The 22,218-nt window shown below is 42.4% G+C and overlaps 1 protein-coding gene across 6 annotated transcripts in view; it reads right to left on the reverse strand.

The window, feature by feature from the left end:
* zranb3 (zinc finger, RAN-binding domain containing 3) overlaps positions 1–22,218 on the reverse strand; it is a 196,660-nt gene that overhangs the window by 11,976 nt on the left and 162,466 nt on the right. For 5 of the 6 annotated variants that reach the window (XM_020708646.3, XM_020708651.3, XM_020708643.3 and 2 more), the window contains 4 exons: positions 21,897–22,058; positions 21,598–21,790; positions 14,399–14,530; positions 11,896–13,752 (listed from right to left, as the gene is read on the reverse strand). In XM_020708646.3, the coding sequence (XP_020564305.1) occupies positions 13,654–13,752; positions 14,399–14,530; positions 21,598–21,790; positions 21,897–22,058 (586 nt within the window). In that variant the 3' untranslated portion in view covers positions 11,896–13,653. Of the gene's footprint in view, positions 1–11,895; positions 13,753–14,398; positions 14,531–21,597; positions 21,791–21,896; positions 22,059–22,218 lie in introns of those variants that run through there. The other variant, XM_078932237.1, reaches the window with a different exon arrangement.

Here is a 22,218-nt window from a genome sequence, read left to right on the forward strand (position 1 = left end):
GGTGAAATGAATTGTCCGATGTGACTGGAGCGTGGCTGTCAGTGACGGTCAACAGATAAAAGGAGGGCTTGCCAATTTTGATTGTGCGCCAACATGCTAGCAAAGCATTGTGGGATTTGTAGTATTAGCAGTCCAGCATGTCCAGCTCTAGGGACATTTGAGATGATCTCGGGGGCCAATTATAATTATACAGCGGGGCAAATTTGACCCGCGGGCCTGAGTTTGACCCTCGTTCGTGCATTAAGGTGCATCAAGCGAGGCAAAAAGAGTCGAGCTGCATTCACACTGGCTCCTGTTCAAGCATCCACTTCCGATGGACAGAATTTAGCGGCTTATGGGTCCGGAACACAAGTTTTTCACATAGAGCTTCATTCCACTGTAGGTGGCGGACAGGTGCTGGTAAAAGGTAAACAAACAAAAGAATAAAAAGCCCCCTCCATGCGTGTCTGGTGAGACCACCACCGGCTGAATGTGAGTTCACGAAACCACGTTCTTAAACGCACCACACGCAGTCGTGTGGTCATTTAGTCAGGCTTATGCCATGGTACGGGTGAATACTCGATTCTGATTGGCTGCTGGGTATGCGTTTAAACCTGATAACCGCACGGTGAAAAAAGAAGTTCCGGTCACATATCACTGCGCTAGAATAAACTTAAAACATACGTTAAAAGACGTTATTTCACAGTTTACAACAACACAGCAAAAGACATGAGTGATTTCGTTGTTTCTTTTAACTTGTTCGTTGAATTTGATAATTTTGATGACTGGGATGCAGCCACAGAGAAAGAGAGACAAGAACATCAAAAGAGGGAGAGGAGACACAAGGAAGTGTCACCGGAAGAATTGAACTTTTTGGAAGATGACAAGGATGAGGTAAACACAAAGAAAATCACGAAATGGGCAGTTAATATATTTCGAGAATTCCTGGCTCAAAAAAACATGGATATTAACTTTGAAAACTACACTGCCACCACTCTCAATGAGAGTCTGCGGCTTTTTTATGCGTCTGTTCAGTCCACTAAGGAAGGAGGAGAGTACAGTGTTGCCAGTCTGAGGAGCTTGAGAGCCGGCATCAATCGCCACCTAAGAGACGTCAACATCATCAGCGACACCGTGTTCAAGAGCAGCAATGCGGTTTTTAAGGCAATAATGAAGCGCTACAGAAAGAGTGGGAAAGACACCAGCTCCCACCATCCTCGTATTCCTGAGTCGGACCTGGAGAAAATCAGATGCTCATCTGAGCTGTCTCCCGACACGCCCCTCGGCCTCGTCAGAAAGGTGTGGTTTGACATCCAGCTGTGTTTGGCTCGACGTGGGAGGGAGGGGTGCCGTGAGCTGACCATGGCATCTTTCAGCATCCACAGAGACGAGGCAGGCGCGGAATACCTCAGCCTATCACATAATCCGGACACTAAAAACCACAAAACTCCAAACGACCCACACAAGCAAAACCTAAGAGGTTTTATGTTTGCAAGACCCGGGGATCCTCTGTGCCCAATACAAAGTTTCAAGAAATACATCTCTAAATGTCCCCCAGATGCAAAATCTTTTTATCTGCATCCGAAGCGCTTCGTCACTGCAGCAGCTGAGGTTTGGTACTCCAGGGAACCGATGGGTGTCAACTACCTGGGAGCAATGCTAAAAATAATTAGTGAAGAGGTCTGTGCATCTACATAGCCCTGTTTTGTCAAACCTCTCTTCCTCTTTTGTAAATCGCCTGCATGTTTATGATTGTTTTTTTTAAGGTGGGTCTGTCGCAGATTTACACAAACCACAGCCTGCGGAGCACGGCTGTGGGTCGACTCTCAGACGCCGGTCTGGAATCACGCCAGATCATGTCTGTGACGGGGCACCGCTGTGAAAGCAGCCTGCAGGCTTACTGGGCTCCGTCACTCCAGGAGAGGAGAGAATGGAGCAACATTTTGTCGTCCCGCAACGTCGCCACAAGCAGTGGTCAGGGTCCACAAAAACTAAATATCGGTCCTTCGAACAGCAATATGATGGACATGCCAGTATCTCTGTCAAATTTTACGATTAATGGCAATGTTGAATTTAATTTTAAATAAATAATTCTGTCTTCCTAAAGCCGACTTTTTTGTTCGGTTCAAAGTTAACAGGCTCGATGTAAAATAACTTATTAATTAATAAAACCGTTTTTGTTGTTGTTGTTGACAGCTAATGTTCAGCTTTATTGTTAGAGATTTCTTATAATAAAATCTTGGAAGCTACTTGTGTATTTGTTTCTTTAACACGCTTTGCTTCATCATCTGGACAATAACTAGCGGTAAGGTGCACAATGACGCTTTGATTATTTTATCATGACGATCACCATATGATCCTACATTTTTCCGCTACAGTGCAGGCTCCGCACCTGAACTTGTAGTCATGACAACGCGCAGCAACACATAAAAAATAGTCCGCTTTTTGTGAAAAAGTGATCTAAACTGAACAAAAAACAAGAATAAAGTACTAAAACTGATTGAAAAATATTTTTTTTTGTAAATGACCATGGTATAAGCGGGTTAATGGCCTTCGAAGTGTGCGGTTACTACTTTTTAACGCACTTCGCGGAAGCAACCGGTTCAGGCTTCCACGGCGTGCATTAAAAAGTAGTAACCGCACGCTTCGTCGGCCATTAACCCTTACTTAAGTTACGGCGTTCACACTAACTCTAGAACTAGTTTGTAACACATTGGAGTATTCACCTGTAACTCCCAACCTTGTCAGTAATAAAAAAAAAACGCCACCGACACCGCTACACCTTAACCACGTTAGCATATTCATAAGAACACCCAACCAAACATTTTGACAGAGCGCTGTGTACCTATCAAAATATCTTCAACATCAGTAAACAGAATTAATCCATATATAAGGCGCTCTGGATTATAAGGCGGGCGTTCATTTTTTTGAAAAAACAAAAAACAGGCTTTATGGTGTGCCTTATAATGCGAAAAAATAAGTCAAGCTAATCAAGGAAGATGTTAAGCCTGTTTTGCTGCATGCTAACTAAAGCCAACCGGGGCCTGCTTAGGTTGGCTCAGGTAAAGACCAAGTCGAAGTGCTCACTTCAAAAAGTGTCACTAGTTCTACTAAAAACATTCTAGGCTTTTCAAATGCACTAAAACAATCTTTAGGACAGGATAACTAGTAGGCAGTTAAGTTAGACAAATACAGCTTTTTTTTTTTTAAATGAAAGGTTAATTTAAAAAAAGACACATGAAAAGAGGTATCCACGAAGAGGTATACACAAAAACAACACAATGTTTTTGTAAATATGAATGGGAGGGAAATATGAACTTTTCCCTCCCATTATAGAGCACAGCAGCGGGAGGATGATGGTTTGTTTGCAGTAATGACACTATAAATATACAGTTCATAGGCCCACACCTACTAGAGTATATCCCATTACTGTAAAAAAAAAAAGTTTTTATATGTTAAAATGCTTAGAATGAATTCTGAAGATCCAACTCATCAAATCCTGAGAATAACTTGTCTCGACTTTGATGAAACCATGTGAAAAGTGCTCGTACAGAACCTGGGTTGAACAATAAACTATACTTCTGCTACTAATCTGGATCAACATGTTTAAAATCAATTTAAAAAAATGACAGTTCTGGAATGAAATAGTCAAAACCTATTTGAATGTGGGTCCTTCAAAAGCCTTTTTTAAACGGAAACAATTCCATGTCGCAGAAGAAATCAAAGTTTTTCTACTGTTGAGAGACTGAAAAGTACCAGGATAGACTGGTTGTCTTGGTTCAGTTGTGCAAAAAAATCTCACACCGTCATTTGGCTTGATCTGTTCACACACTGCACTTTTGAGAGAAGGCCAAACAGCCTGGAAATGTCATATAAAACCTCCCATCTGAAAAAAAAAAGACATTTTTACGAGAAACAAGAAAAAAGTCCGTAATGCTGACAGGAGGTTTTTGTCTTGTGACCTTCATGGCATTAAAAGGGTCGGAATTTTCTTTAAGATTCATTTAAAATGTAGAGTTATGCTTGTAAGGGAAAAAAAAATCAACATCTAAACAAATTTGCCGATATGACATTTTTTATTTTGTATCAGAGCTGTTTGTTTGATCATAAGGAGTTTTGACCAAAAAGGACAAAAAGCACATGTTAAAAAACAAAAAATTATCTGGCTTCCATGATAATTGGATAATTGGTCTCACAAATTGATTAGGTGAAGACATTTTCCTACCTTTTTCATTGGGGCTTGAGTTTTATGGGTTGTTTGATGTTATTGACCTGAAATGCAAGGTCCTTCTTTCAAGGTTATTGTAGACATGGTTATAAAAGATTACGTTTTTTTAACCCTTTAACAGTGGAGACTTAGCTACATCCTTTTAGCTACAGTGACTGTTTACGTAATCAATGTTATTCCAGCAGATTCTGAAGAGGAGAAAAGCAGTTCTGTGCTTTGTGATATGCAGCACTTTACATTCATAATGTGTTGCGTAACAGTGCAAATCCAATATGACCGGCCACTTTTCTCTGCTTCAGAATAAGTTGATCGCGTGAACAGTTGAAGAGTTACGAGGGTTCAAGGACGTCAACAATTGCTCCAAAGTGGGAACAAAGGGGTTAACGCTAGAGTTGTCCCTAGTGACCGCAAAACAACACATGCTCTTTGAACCACGATACGTCCCGACTCTTTCACCGTTTACGCAATTGACGCAATTCCAACGGATTACGACACAGAGAAAAATGGCTTTGCGTCGATGGAATCTAGATCAGGATAACAAATATGGGGTTACATTGATTGTGTAAAAACTTGACAACTATGATGCGTTGCATGGTTTACTTCAGATCCCATCGGAATTTGATCCATAAACGGTTGAAGCGTTATTCAACGGACGTCAGGACTGCTGCTGAAGATCAGATGTTTAACACTTGTGCTATCTTAGATGACCCCACCCTTGCATTGACGTGTTCTCCGTACCATGACAAAGGCGGAAAGATTTTATGTAATCCATGGACACCAGTGAAGATCATAAATTATTGAAGAAAAATGGTTCAGGGCACTGTGTAGTGGGTCTAGATGACCCAACTCCCAACGTTAAAGTGCCTAGGATAACACAAGGGTTAAGGGTTAACTCAAATTGGGTTAAAATGAGATGGGGATATCTTTTTTTTTTTTTTTACATGCAAACGCACACAGAGACCTTATAATTGAACATGAGCATCCCGTCCACCAACATAAAGCTTGCATTTACTCCCTGATGGCAGGGCTGACACGATCTGTGTGGAAGTGCAGATAAATATAAACCTGCTCCCAATGATTCCAGCTCGGCTCGTGCCTGATGGCAGGTTCCTGTCCTCGGGTCTGCAGGGCTGCAGTGATGTGTGACAAGACATCCACCGCTGTTCAGCTGCTCATGCGACATGTTCAAGGTATTATGGGATGTTGTACCGACAGAGCAGAGGGCTGGTGGGAGACGATCGCCCTCTCCTCATTAGACGCGGGCCTGACTGCGCTCATTAGGCCAGCGGCGGCACGACGGGGGATCTTTTCTCCTGAGGTGACCAAAGGTGCTTACGCAGACCTTCCACGTCCCAGTAATGATGCCCCGGACCTGTCACTCTTGTCACAAGACTGACACGACCTTTTTCTGGCTCATGTGCCAAAATAAAATAAAAATAAAAAAATGGCATAAGGTAAGATAAGCCCTCAAATTTGAAGACCTGCCTGCATGGCTGTGCTCTGAAATGTCAACAAAGATGATTCCCCGTGAGTACCCTGTAACTTAAGTGATTGCAATTCAGGTTTTTTTAATTCCAGCACAACAGCCAGACCTTGCCATTAAGACCTCTGAAACAGAGGCATGCTGAGCAGCGTCGGCGCAGCTGAATAGATGTCTGGAAGCAATCTGTGAGAGGATGGCTGATCAATGGGCGCCAAATGAAATGGGAGATGAAAAGATGTCTTTTAAGGCTCATGAAAGGGGAACTTGTTGGAGGGCGTTTTGTTCAGCTTTCCATTTTTAACCTCAGTCACCTCAACGCGGCACACATGAAAGCAGGAAGCGGCAATTCTGCAGCCCACTGCGGCTTTCTTCCTCAGACTCCTCGGTGATTGCAGGTAGCATCTTAAAAGTTAAAACTGTTTGCTTCGTGCGGCCATGATGTTTCCTTTCCTTATCTTCACAGCCCTTTATTGTTTATCGCAATGGTCCCGTTTCATGAAGAATTCAACAGTTTTTTTTTTTTTGGGGGGGGGGGGGGGGGGGAGGCGTTTACAGACATCAAAGACGCGATGAAATATAGATGGGATTACATCTAATTGCTTTAACTGGCTTTGCGAAACAATGCGATCGGGTCCAGGCCGTTTTCCCCAAAACAAAGCCGGATTGTAATGGGCCACATGAAGCGTCAATTTAACCCCAAACGAGCGCCGAACACACAAATCAGAGCACGCCGCCGCCAAAGACAAACATTAATCCATGCCAGATTGGGGGACTGTATGAATTATGCGCAGAATCTTATCCGTTTCCCCTCACCTCCTGCTGGGGGAATTGATTGTGTTTTTTGGTCTTAATCCGCGGCATGCCATGCATCTCGGGAGGCAACCGGGGAGCCATCTTGTATAAATAGAATTTGGACTTTGACAAAAGCCATCTCCAGCTGAGCAATGAGAAAGCATCCTTTTACAGCCGCGCGTCCCTCTACCAGGACGAATGACATTTGAAAATAACCAGCAGAGGTTTTCATGCAATTGTTGTATCGATTTTTCTGTTGCTGTCTACAGCTGCAGCCCCTCGCAGGAGATCATCTGTGTATATGACACTCATCAGGATGGATAAGCCCATTTTGGAAAATGCCTTTTGTCGCAGCGGTCCTCGAGAAACACCTCTGCGCAGCCACAGAGGCTGTTTTAATGAGATTAATTAAATTGCTTCTGAGCGATGGTCCTCCACCAATTACCTGGGACATAATGCTGTTTTCCTCCACCCAGGGCGTCGCGCTCCGACGAGCCCCGCAAGCCTCCCGAAAGCGCGACTTTGCAGTGAGCAATGATTAATCATCTCATCACCATCCCAAGAGATAATATGACAATGAAGACAAAAGCCTCTCATCGGCTGGGGCTGTTTAAAGCCAAGAGTTGCTTCCCAAGCGAGCACTCTGGAGTGCTATTAGGCCGCACGGGGAAAGGTACGAGCCTTCTCGTTGCTTACAAAGCTTCGTTTGCTCTTTCAGACGAGGTAGTATCTGCTTCCCTTTCACCGAGGAGGCCTTTCCTCGTGCCCGTCCCCTCGCTGAAGGGCAGGGAGGGTCACAGACACAGAGGGATCACAGCGGAGAGCGTGGCAGCCAGGAATCAAACCGCAGCGGGATCCCGGCCACGGATTGGAGAGCCGTTGGCCGCACGCGGTGCGGCGCGCAGGCTTTTATTGGCCCTTCTCCATCACACCTGTCACACTAGATTGGGTTTGTAGAAGCATTTCCTTCAGCTGAAAAGGCCAAAGTAGATTATGGGGGCAGGCAAGGTTGAAATGGAATACCGATGGAATGCGGCCAAATATAACACCTGAATGTCTGAATGCAAATCAAGATTGAATTATGAATGATTTGTAACACTACGCCGTAAAGTCGCCCCTCGATAAAACAGCAGATTTTGGGGCTTTTCTGTGCTGCGAGACATCTCACCTCTGAGGAAATGCCAGATTAAAACTCGCAACGAGCGCTTTTAGCACCAAAGTAAACCCTGTAATGGAGGTAGTTCTCATGGAACCAAGCAACAGAAATATTAATCTAATTTTCAATTTACTGCAGAGCCGCAGAAGTCACGTTACAGGCCCCAGAGGGTTCCTGACCTACATGAGAAGCGACGCAGAGGAAAACTACTGCTCTTTTTCCTTCTCTGTTCTTGGAGCGTCCTCACCTTTAACACACATTCAAAGCACCGGAGAGCAAACACCAGGCTGAGACCATTTATTTAAGGTCAAATTTGGTTTCTGTTCGACTTCTTGTTAAAAAATGTGACAGTTTATCTTTTGCTTTTTTTCGTAGAGACAGTTGAGAGACGACTTCATGGAAAAATGAAGCGTTTGCGGAGCAAACAGCCTATATTTAAGGGCTTTTTGAAATGTACAGAGAAGCAGAATGCACTTGAGCTGTTCAAATAAAAATGTTTGTTTGAAAACGATACAAGAAGAAGACGAAAAGCAAGCACAGGAGTGAGGGACTCAAGTCCATGGAGGCTTTAATGTCTTCCCACCACTGTGAATTTTTAAAGTTAATTAGGCAGAGTTCTGTAGTGAGGTGCTAAGTTGTACAGTTGCTTACGGGAGGCTTTGTCCACAGCTAAACAATTAAGGTTAAGCCCTTTATTTTTTCTTTTTGCCGGCCATCTGGTGATGATGCTTCAGTTTAAAAAGAAAACTCAATTTTCCCCAAAGCACCACTTCACAGTTTGCTTTAGTTCTGAAGAAGTCCAAGCTGCCACCTTTCAACTCAGTATTTGAAGCCAATCAGGGACGACCAAATGCTGCAGTTCCTCAAACAACCACTAGAGGCTGGTGGCAAATGGGGGTCTGGATCAAAGCCTTTTCTTTTTTTTTTCAATTTCTGAGGTTGCTATGAATTGTAGTAGAGCTGTGGTGAAGAGGTAGAGTGGATGATCTCTGATCTGAAAGTCAAAGGATTGTTGTATTGAAGTGTCCTTGTGCAAGACACTGAACCCCACATTGTACAGGGAGATCTGGCTAGCACCTTGTGCATGAGTGAATGGGACTTAAGGCGCTTTGGGCCTTAATGAAGGTGGAAAAACACAATTTCTTTCATATTCAAAATGAAAATTGCGCCAAATTTAGGGCATATTAGGCTATGTCCAAATCCTCAGCCTACTCACTACATCGTGAACTATTTAGTACATTCTCTATTTTGTAGTGCTGTCTGAATCTACAATTCCAAAATCAAGTGCCCTACAAATTACCCAGAAGTCTTTGCAAAAAACCAGTGTGCATGGAGACTCACTAGATTGGCAAATACAGACCACAATGCATTGTGTTTAAACAATTTAGCAAAATAACATGTTTAAATTAATTTTTTAAATAAACCATCAACATTTTGATCATCAGAACACAGTGGCTTCATAAAACGCTTGTATTGGCGAGGTTTTCACTTCAGTGACATCATGCTTGTCGTAAGTAGTACAGTAATCTTATATTTGATGGATATAATGCTGGGCCATTTCCATATGTATGATCAGACAAGAAGTAATGAGATTTATACATTAAACAATAACAGTGTTGTGCAGGTCTTTAGATAGCTTTAGGAGGGGTGGATGGGGTGTTATATAATGTGCATTTATGTCTGTATGTGTGGGAGGGTGGGGGTTTAATAATGTGGCTGCATTCCCCTTTAAAATTGGGTAGTTGCGCCCCTGTGTTTAACACATACCTCACGTTTTGATGGATGTCCTCAGTTTTCGTCAGAGTCGTCATCAGATGGTTGCGTGTGACGTATATAAAACAAACTATGACCGGCGACTCCACCCTTTGATGTCAGTTTGCTGCACGACAACAACAGGTATCTCAAGAAAATGTCAAATCAGCAGTAACAGACGACTGCAAGCAAGAAAACCAGGTCATGGAGTGGGAAAAGGCCAAAGTCCTCCGCACTTTAGACAACAGACACCGCAGATCGGATCATGGAGGTGGTGGAGATCCGAAAGCGAGCCCACACTTCCATGAACCGGGATGAGGGGGCCTTCCTGCTCTCCCATGCCTCCAGCAGCAAACGGACATCAACGGGAGGAGTGTCAAAGTTTGACAGGTGACTCCGCCTCAAGTCACAATCAACTGCTTTTATATTCGTCACACAAGCATCTGATGACGACTCTGACAAAGACGCAAGACGTCCGTCCAAACACAACCCGTGTGTGAAAACAGAAGAACCAAGAAGTCAGTTAATAACTACAGACACTATGAACTTTATTGCACCGCACAGTTTTTATTTCATGACAGGATCGCATTTGGCCCACAGGCCGGACTTTGGACATGCCTGCTCTATAAAATTCTGTGGGATTTACAGCGGGTACTTCCTGTTGGAAACGTGAGGGTGGGGGCAGGGGTCACTCAGTCCAGTTCTCATATACAGTCAACGGGTCCACTCCTGCGAAGACTGTCAGACCCCCTGAATGTTTTCCTCTCGGAATGATCCTCATCACCAAAGAACGATGGATCCCACATTGTTGGAGTCGTCTCACAACGTTCCCAGCTCAACAGACACCTCCAGCTTATTCTTACAGATTGCTGCAGACGCCTTTTCTCTTTGTGGCACCAGAACGTCCCACAGCCCCGAGCTGACAGAACGTTCACAGCAGAGCTCCCATCTGATGGAGATCAATCAACTGCACGGGATTACCACCACCTGCATGTTTTTCATTCCTGCAGGAACATTATGGGGGTGCTAAGCAGGCCGGCTTAGTTTTAGTTCAGCAAATATTGGCAAGATGTAATGCGCATTGTTGTTAATCTGAGCTTGTATTTGCCTCATTTTAAGACCCAACAATGGGGGGGGGTGTTCTCACGTGTGTTTTGTTTATTTGATTCATTTCAATGAAAACTCAGCATGATGGAGATTTCCACCATTTAAATCAGTGTTTTAATGAGCTAAATTTCATATTTCAAGCACTGCTTTGCACATTCTAAGGCGTTAGCTCCATTTTCTTCGCATTCCACTTTCATTTTATCCACTTTCTTCTCCCTGTCAGTTTCCTGTGATTTTATTTAATTGCGTGTGCTTATTTCCGCTGAAAATTTGCGCGGTTAATTTTAGCTGTCAGACATGCGCGGCGCGTGCTGTTGCTATGAAACCTGTTAAAAAAAAAGAAGGTGTTTCTGTTCTCTGGAGCAAAAGGTGTTGAAGTCTCCTGACGGAGGAGTTTGGATTTGTTCCGGTGATAGCTTTAGAGGAGAAGTCGGGGAGGGATATGCGTGTCAGACGGCAAACACGCAAACCCCTGGTGGCCGTCCGGCATTTGTTTGAGTCCGTTTTATTACACCTGCAGGGGGTGGTGTTTGTCCTTTGGGCTGTTTTCCCAAGCAAACGGCCCCACAGACCGGATCATTATGACTTCCCATCCAAACGCACCGATTATTTATGACTAACACAAAGTCAGCTAGATTTTCTCGTCTACTGCATACCTTTTGGGTGCAATAAAGCAGCAGATCAGAGTCATTGACTGCTGACAGGGACTGACACTGAAACCTGCTGTTGTCGGAGGCCTGCATGGGAGATGTTCATTACTCTCAAAGCTTGTCGGTTTGGACAGGAGAGGAACGACGGTCTTATTAAGTGGAGACCTGGAGCAGCCGTAGGGGAAATACACACACACCTACGCATTCACGCAGAGTTTGACGCTGTGGCTTCTTCCTCTCCGCGCTGATAGGCTGTGGGAAGTTGGAGCTGTCAGGGAAAAGCTCAAACTTTCCCGGCAATGGCGGGGATTTGCTGAGTTAGGGGTTTGACACGGCTGACAGGCGGACAAATTGTGACACAGGGGCGTCGATGATGGAGCCTAACGGGGAAGCGGAATTGCGCTGTGGAGGAATGCGAAGGCCTCGTTTTCACAGGAGCCTGCCGGTATTGATTGGACCTTCTGATGTCTGGCTCATTGTGTAACCTCACGCACACACACAAAAAGAAACACATTCAATATCCCCGACATGGCTGAACCCAAAGTCTTGTTTCCATAGTAACCCGGCTCTCCATCTCTCTAAACATAGCCGGTACATTCTGCTCAGATCATCAGGCACAGCTGGAGAGGACGCAGACACGTGGACAATGATGTTCCTGACTTGAGGCAATGAAATGAAGCACTACTGTGAGAGCAGCAACATCTCAGTGTATTTACATTCCAAACTGTGGTTTAAGAAGCAAAAGAGCTCAATGGGACGGAACATTTTATTTCACCAGGGAGTTCTCAAGCATCCATCAAAAAAAAAAAGGAAGACGTATAAGGCGCCACATGTTGAAAACACCAATGAGGACACCTGGTTTTATCTTCACACCCCCTTCATTCATCTTACCTGCTTCTTTTTTACCAAGTTTGCAAAACCTTTAAAAAGCCACGTCTCTCCGAGCAACCTGCTCCACTTCAGCCCGGAGGCGAGGAAAGGGGGTCGTCATAAATCAAACCCACCTCGTTGGTGACGGTTCGGGGACGACAGGGAGTTGGCTGCATTTACATTTTCTTTGAGGTAAACCTCCTCAGCTGCACTTTTTTGCCGTAATGAGGACTAGCGTGACGTGAGCGAATGAAAGACAGGAAGGAATCTGGACGCCAGTGGCTGGACACTAAACCCTAATCGCATCTACAATTTGGTTTAGAAGTTTCCCCTAAAACAATGAAACCGCTAGGGTTGCCCAAGTTAGAAAACATGGGAACAAAACAAATACTTAATCTAATATTGTTGAAAAATTTGTATATATGTGTATAGAAGTAGGCAGAATTATGGTCTGACAGTGACATTATTTCTGGGTGTTGATCACAAAATCCTCGCCATTTCAATATCAAAACAGAAAGAGAAAAAAAAAGGTAAATTTTTGTTAATATAGGTCAGCTACTTAATGACTAACTATTGCCGTTAATAATATATTTACCATGTTTTAGCCCATTATAAAAGGCTGGTTTATCTGAGGGCAACTATTTTGCTGCTACATGAAACAAAAAATGTGTTTTGTTGAGAAATCGACTGTTTAAAAGTCAACCTTGGTGGATGCCAACCCTTGTAAAGTGGCATAATTACTTGACTAGCAAAGTCTAACTCGACTGGTAAAGGCTAATGTGGCTTGCATAGGCAAAATGTGCTGGTATAGGGTAACGTGACCAGCAAAAGGCTAACTTGATAAACACAGGGTAATTTAACTAGTTCAAGGTTAACCCAACGAGTTTAGGATAATGTGCCTAGCATAGGCAAGCCTGACTTGTATAGGCAATTGCGATCAGCACAGATTAACTTGATAAACACAAGTTAACTCCACTAGATCAGGCTAACTTGACCAATGTAGCCTAATGTGGATTGTATAGATGAACTTTTTAAGCTAACATGACCACCAAAGGCTAACTTGATGAACAATAACAAATTCAGGCTACCTCGACCAGTTCAGGCTAACTTGGCAATCATAGGCAAACTTGACTTGTATAGGCTAACGTGACCAGGAAAAGCTAACTTGGTGAACACAGGCTAACTCGACCAGTTCAGGTCAACGTTGCATAGCGTAGGCAAATTTAACTCGTATAAACTAATGTGACCGGCAAAGATTAAGTTGATGAACACAGGCTAACAAGGCTAGCATAGGCTAACTTGCCTGGTATAAATTAACTTGAGTAGCCAAGGCTAACTTGATAAAAACACAGACAGACTTGACCGACATAGGTGGTAACCTGGCTAAAAAAACATAACCAGGATGGCCAATTACATCAGCAGAGGCTATCTTTGTTAAAATAGGCAAAACGGGGAGATAAACAATATGTAAATATCATAAGTTGGATGGACCTTCTTTCCTCTCAAAACAGCTATTTCTTTAAAAAATGTCATGACTATTTTGTCATCCCAGTATTGGAACATATTACATCTTACATGTTTTCATGATACGAAGAAGCCCTAATCTGTACCTACACTACAAAAGACCTTCATCTTCTCATTTCTTGAAGAAGAATTGGGTGATGTCTGACGCAACCTTGGAAGCAGCAGCACTCTTCCTCATCTGGCTACGTTCTCTGGCCTGCTGCGCCGTCCGCTGCGGAGACAAAATACGAAAACCGGTTTAGGAAGGTGAATCTGCATTTGCAGCTCAGATCAAATTATGAAGCACATCTAGATTAAAGCGTCTGAGCAGCAGCACAGACAGCGAGGGGATCTCCTTATCAGTGGGCCCAGTGCTCCACATCCAGTTTATGCTCGTTTATATGGGAAGGATTGCTTCCAAACTAACACCCACTCCGACTGAAACACTGGGTGGTGTGGAAGAAAAGCCCATTTTTTGCCACATTGAAAGCTTTATTTCTTTTATTTTGTGAGAACTGCATCTTCTGTAATCATGAAATATTGAGTCTGGGAGCTCAAGAAGGACAAATGCTCCCAAAAACGAAACGCAACAAACGCTATTCATCAATGTGTCATACAGCTGCATCTTGCCATGTTATTAAAGGGAATGTATAGCTTTGAGGGGGCTGACATGACTTTTGATCAATGTGTTTGATCGTGTATCGCATTACTGCCACCGTGTATGATCCTCAACGTGACCGATGGGACTTTCTTTTTGCACGGGGATAAAGAAGAGGTCCATCTACCGTGCACCTTAAACGTGAAACAAATTGCTTTTGCCCCTCGAGGCCTCTGGCTCTGAACATCGACAGCTGCAGGTGCAGGGAGAGCGCACGTACAGATTTGTGGCAGACCGTGCAGAGCGTCTGCAGGTTATCCAGGGAGCACTGTCCTCCTCCGCTGTACACTGGCCGGATGTGGTCAACCTGCCAGAAATCCCCCTCCACCGGAGCCCGGATCATCTCATTCAGCTGAAGACAAGAGTCAAAGAAGAGCATGTGGGCAATCGTTAAATCTTCCTTTCTGCTACTACGATTGGCTATTACAAATACTGCACTGCTTCTTAAAATTTTTCATCTATGGGTGGTTATTTAACTGATAATACATGTAATATTCAAATCACTTCTCTCTTTAACCCTAGAACCTATAAAAAGTTACACCATCACTTTTGCCTGGTTATTTTTCCCCCGATATAATATACCCAACAAAAAGTACTTGTCATAAAAAATAGATCAAAACATAACACATGATAAATTAGAGGGGTTTCTTTTAATTTCAACTGTGGTGCGTGTAACAAAATGAAAAAGAAAAACATAGGAAGTTCTTAAAAACATGCTCAGAGATTACTGAAACTTAAGAATAAAAAATTTCTAAAAATAATAAAATGATACTAGAAACTTGATCTTTGGTCCACCCATTCCTGGGACATGTGAGACTTCCCTGGTGAGGGCACAGACTCCTTGACACTTCCCAGTTTGCCGTAATACTTAACCTTTACACTGTTTTTTTGGCAATGCTTGATGTCCATTTTTTGTGTGACAACCCTTTAAAACTGATATTTTATCATTCTATTACACAGGGATAAACCTGAAACAGTGCAAAAACTAAATTCTGAGTGGTAAATGTTATTTTTAACCGCAACAATCAAAACACATTGATAAACTTTAAAAAGAAAAAAAGAAAAAAACTTTTTGACAAAGTGTACAGATACAGTTAAAATTACAGTCGTGAGCAGTATTCTATGTGACCCCCGTCTGCTGGACGAGTAGCCGCCCCTCACTCTTCCCCTCTGTGACCTTGGTCAGAGCTGCACGTGACAGCTTGATGAGTAAAACACGCTTTTTTTTTCAAAATGGTGGCTTTTCTTTTGGTTTTATCTCCATCCACCTAGCAACCGTTTGATTTTTCGGTCACCTGGGGTTGACAAACAGGTCAATGTAACTTTTAGAAGAGTTGGCAAAAGTAAATCTTTAGATTTCCTTGGCAACTGAGGACTTTTTTGTTAACCACGCCCACATTCTTGAGCTGAGGACTCATGTGTTTCATTTTCACATTATTCAGGTAAAAAATGTGCAAGCAACATGGGAAAGCCACTTTTACCAGCTCGCCATGCGAACACTATTCAAAATCTACAACTTCTAACTCCAAAATTGCTTGAGCAATGATGCTCAAGGAGTTTGGACGCAACAAATTAAAGTTCCTAAGAGGAGTTTAAATTAGTATGTAGGCCTAAAGGTTGTCGAAAAATTCGAGTTGGCGACCTCTTCCTGGGGTCAAATGTCAACAAAACATTGGTTGTAGTTGTAGACTTAACCTGGTGGCTTGAACGTAAAATTTCATGGAGATTGCTCAAACAAAAGCTTTCTTAATATTGTCAGAATTTGCAAAAAATCTGCAACATTTTCAAATGAATGAGACTTTGAAAATTTTTATAGGTTTTGGCCCCATTCAGTTTTTTTGACGGTTTCTCTCAGTGGGGTGGGGGGTGTCATTCACTAAGCCCAAAATGTATTTACATTGGGTACTGGGTGCATGCAAACTTTTTTTGGAGTGTACTGCAGGGGCAAAGTTTTCAATCAATCGTATTACAAAGGATGTCACAATTATGTCTTGTTATGTTTGTTTTAAGCCAAGAATTTCAGCCTGCTTTAGCCTTTAGGTTACATTTCTTTAAAGAAAACTATAGCAGCTGCGTGTTGGAATCCTTCTGACATCATTGCCGGCGAGTGCGGAGACTACTAAAAATCTTGGCATCGCAGGAAAGGGAGATTCAGAAAGACGCTGTAAAATCCAGGGTGATGAAAGTTGAGGAAAAACAGCTTCTTATTGAGTCTTAAAGTGCTGAGATTTACATAAGATTACAAGGCACTAAATCAGTGACGATGACCTCTGACCCCTCTGTCGCCTCTCTGAGCTTCAAGATAGATAAATCACTGAAATGACCTACATAACGGGCAGCTGTAGGGAAACTTCTTAAGCGAGCGTTTGCAAGTGTGCCTGATGGAGAATGCAGAAATGAGGCTAAAAATACCAAAGGGAATATAAAGACATACATCACCAAATTACTCAACTTTTTGTGGCTTCCTTTGGGACGGGGCTTTTCACACTTAGTTACACTTCAAACTGAGTTAGCCAGAGTTGTTTCCACATCATTTAGTAAAGATGATATAATCTCAAGTTCAGCAAAATCGATCTAACTTTAGAGATGTGCTAGTTTCTCATGACATCAGTGCCAGTTCTTGCAGGCTGATCTCTTAAGTTACGCCAAAACCTTCCACTGAGTTGAAGTACTTGAAAGAAGAGGAAGATAAAGGTCAAGAATTGCAAATCGGGAGTCAACATGTGATTTTTTTGAACCGTTAGTACTGCTTTTCCTTCTTTACTCCTTAAAGATACTTTAAAATGAATAATAGAACTGTATTAGTACTGCTACAAGCTTAGCAAACAGATCATTTCCTGTCTGAGAGTTCAAAAATCTCAAGTGAGGAAGCTGTTGTTAAATCTACAAGTTTAAGATCCAATTAGTTTGAGTAAAGGAGACATTTGAATTGGTAAATTGAACCGCATCATGTAAATTAAATGTAAAATGGCTTAAAGTAAAGTTAAAATGTTATATATTTTTTTTATTGTGTCAAAAATGTCAACACTTGTGCAGCTGAAGAAACTTTTAGCGACTCTAAACACCCGGCTGACAGTTTGACAGATCGTGGAGATCTTCGGGCCGAACGGGTCTTCTTCCAGTGACATAAACCTCACAGCCATCAGGCCTTTAAGCAGACGAAGAACAGCTGCATTTCTGTCCCTGACAAGACTGACAGCTGGTTTAGTTTTCCTGTCGAGCTAAAAATGAAGTTCATACGTTGAGAAGTTGTGTTAAGAAAAAAAATGAGGGAGGCTGAGGCCTATCTTGATGACAGTTTTTGGGCTAAATGTCTTCATTTACGTAAATAAACATTGTTTAAAGGTTAACATTTGAAACGGCAGTGTTTTATTTAAAAAACGTATAGGCGAGAGCTGCAGAAAACGCCATAGATGATGTGACAAATGCTTTATTTTTTTAATCAACTCGTTTCTAAATCGAATCCGTTTCTTTAGGTTTTACAAATTCTTCCCCAACCAAACTTGCTTCTCTACACTGAGGAGATGCTAGATTTAAATTCTAACAAGAAAACCAATCACAAGAAATCGAGCATGAAGTAAGAAATGCATTTTGTTAGAAAGAACTAGGATCATTATGGGTAGAGTACTGCATAAAACGTATTCCTTTTTAGGGGTTTAAAGACTTTATAGAGCTGTTGTGGGCAACAGCAAATAATACATGCCCTTTGAAGTACTATGACTTTTCAGAGGTTTATTCAATTACCATATTTTTCGGAGTATAAGTAAACTGCAGCAACCGCACTGTAGGTGTATAAGAAGAGGCGCCATTCAGTCATGCGCCGGGCTTGGTGCAATGGTTCCTAAAGCAACAGTCACGTGACGCTTTCGGTTCATCACAAAAGCTCAGACAATTCAATACGCTTGTATGAGACTTTTGCATCCAAAGGTGGTGCTGCGGGAATGTCTGAGGAGGGGAGCTGAGATGAAGAGCACGCCAACCCGTCGGCTTCCCCACCGGCTGCGAAAGAATATTTAACAGAATATTTCCCAGCGAGCAACAGATAGTTCCACCGGCTCCTGATTCGCTACCAACCAAGGCATCAGCTGACTCAGAGGCGGGAAGACATATCCTGATACGCTGAAGAGGATAATCGCGGAGAATAGTTATCATCTGGATTAATGAATGATGGATGTAAACAAAGATTTGCAGCAGATACATTCAAATTTCTGCCACGCCACTGACACTCATCGTCCTCTTTGAAAGGTGACGTCTTATCCAGGCCATGGAGCGGCGAGCTCCTTACACGTGGGAGCGGCTATGGATGAAGCGATTCTGGGAAATCGCGGTTGGTTGATTTTACAAAGGAGCTGTTGACAATTCCACATGACACGCTCAACTTCTGATGAGCTGCGTGATGCTGTGGGACCTCCTGTGGCGCCCGGTGTCCAGTGCCAAAGGCCGGTTCCTACCAAGAAGCACATTGCTATCGCTATCTGACTCATCCTATTCAAAAAAAGGGTTTGCAGTTTTGCTAAATATGTCAGCTTTGATAAGCCTCAAAAACCTTCTCCAAGCGCACAAACTTTTTTTTTTAATTGAAGTTTTTTTTTTAATTATTAAGTTTCCATGTTTCCAGTGGGCAAATTTATTATCGCAAAACCAATTTGTGCAATTTCATAGGCAATGGAAATGCAGGTATTGTGTAACAGTATTGTAGAGTCTATTTTTTTTGTCCATTCCGTAATTATAATTTGCCTATGAAAATTGAATTTCTGTTCTTGTTCCTGTATTTTGTTGAATACATTTCTCCCAAAAGAGCAACTTATATTAGATTTTTTCTACTTTGTTATGCATTTTCTGGCATCTGCGACTTATACTCTGGAGCGACTTAATAGTCCAAAAAATAACGGTAATTCTGACGCATTCAGACGCAGAGAGTAAAGTATTGAATATCGGCGCAAAGTTGCTTTTCTCAACGCCAGAATCAGCTGGTTTCCGTTAACACTTCACTACCTGCTGCACGGCAGCGCAAAGATACTTTTTAGCAACTTCGACTCTGTTGGAATTACATTAATTGCGAAGAGTTACAGTAATTGAAAGAATGCCAACACAGGAGCAAAAGCTTCGGTGTTAAAGAGTTAAGCTGCGGTGCTTAGTAGAAGTAACAATGTCAGCTATAAAATACTAAATAAGTGTGTTTTTTTAGCGAAGGTTGGAAAAAGCAGTGGATGCAGTTTATTTTTTCTGCATGGAAAGATGGAAATCAGCAGTGAATGACAATAACAGGTCAAACTAAAAATTTGATTTCTAATAATTAATTTCTACTTGTTGGACATAAATGTAATAAAAACCTGCAATAAAGCTACGATGAGCTAAAGCTCTTTAAATTTTTTAAAAATAAAATCATATTTAAAAGGGTAATGACCTAGCCTCTGTAAAATCAAAGTTAGAAAATACTTAAATTTAAGGGGTTAAATAGATGCAGAATACATTGAGATGACAAAGGAAACGAGAAGAGAAGGAAGAGAAGGGTTTAGGTCTAAAAATCTATTTTTCTGCTTTGAGGAATTCTGTCTCGATGTTGAGACTTCGAGCGGGAATCGATCCCAGCGGATTGAAGGAACGGGACCGCTTGGGGGCAGAGTTCACACACACGCACTTCAGTCAGTCAGTCAGCTTTCGTGCCAAAGCCGTGCACCTTTCTGCGCCTGACCCCGGTCCTCACACTCAAGATCACAGACACCTAAAGGCTTGAACGCACACAGAAGACACTCAGAGGTACTGTAATGTGTGTGGTTCCACACAAAAAGACTGGTATACCCACACCTGGGAACACACACACCAGAACTCCCAGTCTGGACCAAAGAGCGAGTCCAGAATCTCAGAGCTTCTCACTGCAGCATCTTATCATGTGGCTCAGTTTGTTTCCTCTGAAGCTCAGCGCATCGATCGCCGGTGAAGCTGCAGCCGACGGCACTGGGAGAACGCTCTGTGTGTGTGTGTGGTGTGGGGGGGGCTAGCTTTGCAGGATAACAGCCAACCAAATCAAACAGGCTTACTGGTCGAGGCCTGGCACCAGGAAGAAAAAGATCAATGGGCCCAGCAATCTATTTACTGGGAGCTGGCCCCATGGAGTGCAGATCAACAGTGTGTGCTTATCTGTGAATGTGTGTGTGTGTGTGTGTGTGTGGGATGGAAGGGATTTATTTACATACATTTATTTATGTACAATGAACATCTAAAAGGTATATTTATTTCTCCATGTAGCACCTTAAATGTTTGCTAAATTGCGTATTAAAATTTTACTAAACTTAATTCTATAAAATTTAGTTCACTTGAAAACAGGAAGCTTCAAAAGTTTTCTGTGTTTGTTACAGATGAGGTAATGTCACTAAAGTTCACGGATAAAGCAAGAACTTCAATACACTCGATGGAAATGTCGTGTTTTTTTATGGTCTTTGATATTTAAACTTATGTGGGTGAAAATAAACCTTCATAATGGGAGTTTACTAAATGTAAACCATGTGTGGTCTAAATGGATCTTTTCTCACCTCAAAAAGGTGTCAATGTTATGATTTAAACCTTACAGAGTAACATTTTTGCTAATTTTTAACTAAATATTTGCTGCTATATGTTCACATAGGACAAGGTTTAAGGGTCAAAATCCTAATAACGCACACTCTTTGACCTACAGTAACTCTTCAATCGTTTATCAACGGGAATCGAACGGCTTCGCGCCGATAAGCAACACTTTACGTTAGTCAAATCAAAGAACGTGAGCTAAAGCACCAGTGTTAAAGAGTTCGGTCGTGCTGCTTGGCAGAAGTAACATTATAAGCTATGAAGACGCTGAAAAAGTTTGGGTTTTTGGTGAAGGTATAAAACAGCAGTGGATGCAGTTTATTTTTCCTACGTGGAAACCAGCAGTGCCAAACAATAGCAGGTTAGAACTTTAACACCGGAGCTTTGATTCTCTCAGTTATAATCAACTAATTTACAATTATTGTGTCAATTCAGAGAACTAAGGTGGGTCAAAGATCGTGTGTTATTTAGATGTGTCGCTGGTGATATAGACATAAACTAAACTATGTTTTCTTTTCATCTACATCACAGCAAGTGATGTACTAGTACTTATTGGATATAAACATAACAAAACTGCATTTAGTGGTAATTTATTTATTAAAGCGGTTATAATTGGCAGCGAAAAGTAAATGATAGTTTTGTTGTTGATTTGACAGCACAAAAAGATGCATTTCAATTTTGACATAAGTAGCCAAACACTTCAGTTGGGTCAGAATGTGACTGAAATTGACTTTGATTTTCTGTGTCTTCATTTTTTACAAATATAAACAAGCTTGTCTGTGTGGAGAGTCAGGTAGAATCTCTGATACAGGTTTGAGAATAGAATGACTACGATGTTATAACAGTGTGGTTCACCTGTTTGAGAGGCAGCTGGGCCAGCCAGGTGTTTTCCAGCATCTCCTTTCTCTGGGAGGGAGGAGCGTCACGGATCTTCAGGAACAGATCGTGGGCGTGGAGGCCGCAATGTTGACAAACTCCTTTCTCCGCCTCCAGGACCTGGGACCGCATGTACGTTTGGCTCGAGCGCAACAGGAACTCCTTCTCACAGCTATGGATGAAAGGATTTATGAAAGCAGGAGAAGATTCACAAACCTAAACAGTTGAATTTTTGTTTTATTTGAGCTAAACTCCTCAACCAGTGTGTCTTTTTTTACTTGTTGCTACAAAAGCGAGTGTCCCAGGGCCCCCCAGTGGTGAGGCAGGCCTGCTGGCATGACAGACACAGAGGAACGCCACAACTGTCTGTGGCCTGGAGGTATCCGGCCTCTGTTGGCGGCGGCCGGTCCGTCGCCGCACTGGGCTGCTCGTCATTCGAACTGAAAAGAAAGAAAAACTGAGTGTGAATCGAAGATGAAATAAACAGCTGCTTCCTAACCCTCTAGAGGGAGGGAGGGACGGATGGATGGATGGATACTTTATTAATCTCGTAGATAATTTCAAGTGGCCAGCTGCCCACACCTATAAAATACAATCATT

This window comes from Oryzias latipes, chromosome 2 (assembly GCF_053564925.1).
Source record: "Oryzias latipes strain Hd-rR chromosome 2, Olatipes_Hd-rR_3.1".
Lineage (NCBI taxonomy): Eukaryota > Metazoa > Chordata > Actinopteri > Beloniformes > Adrianichthyidae > Oryzias > Oryzias latipes.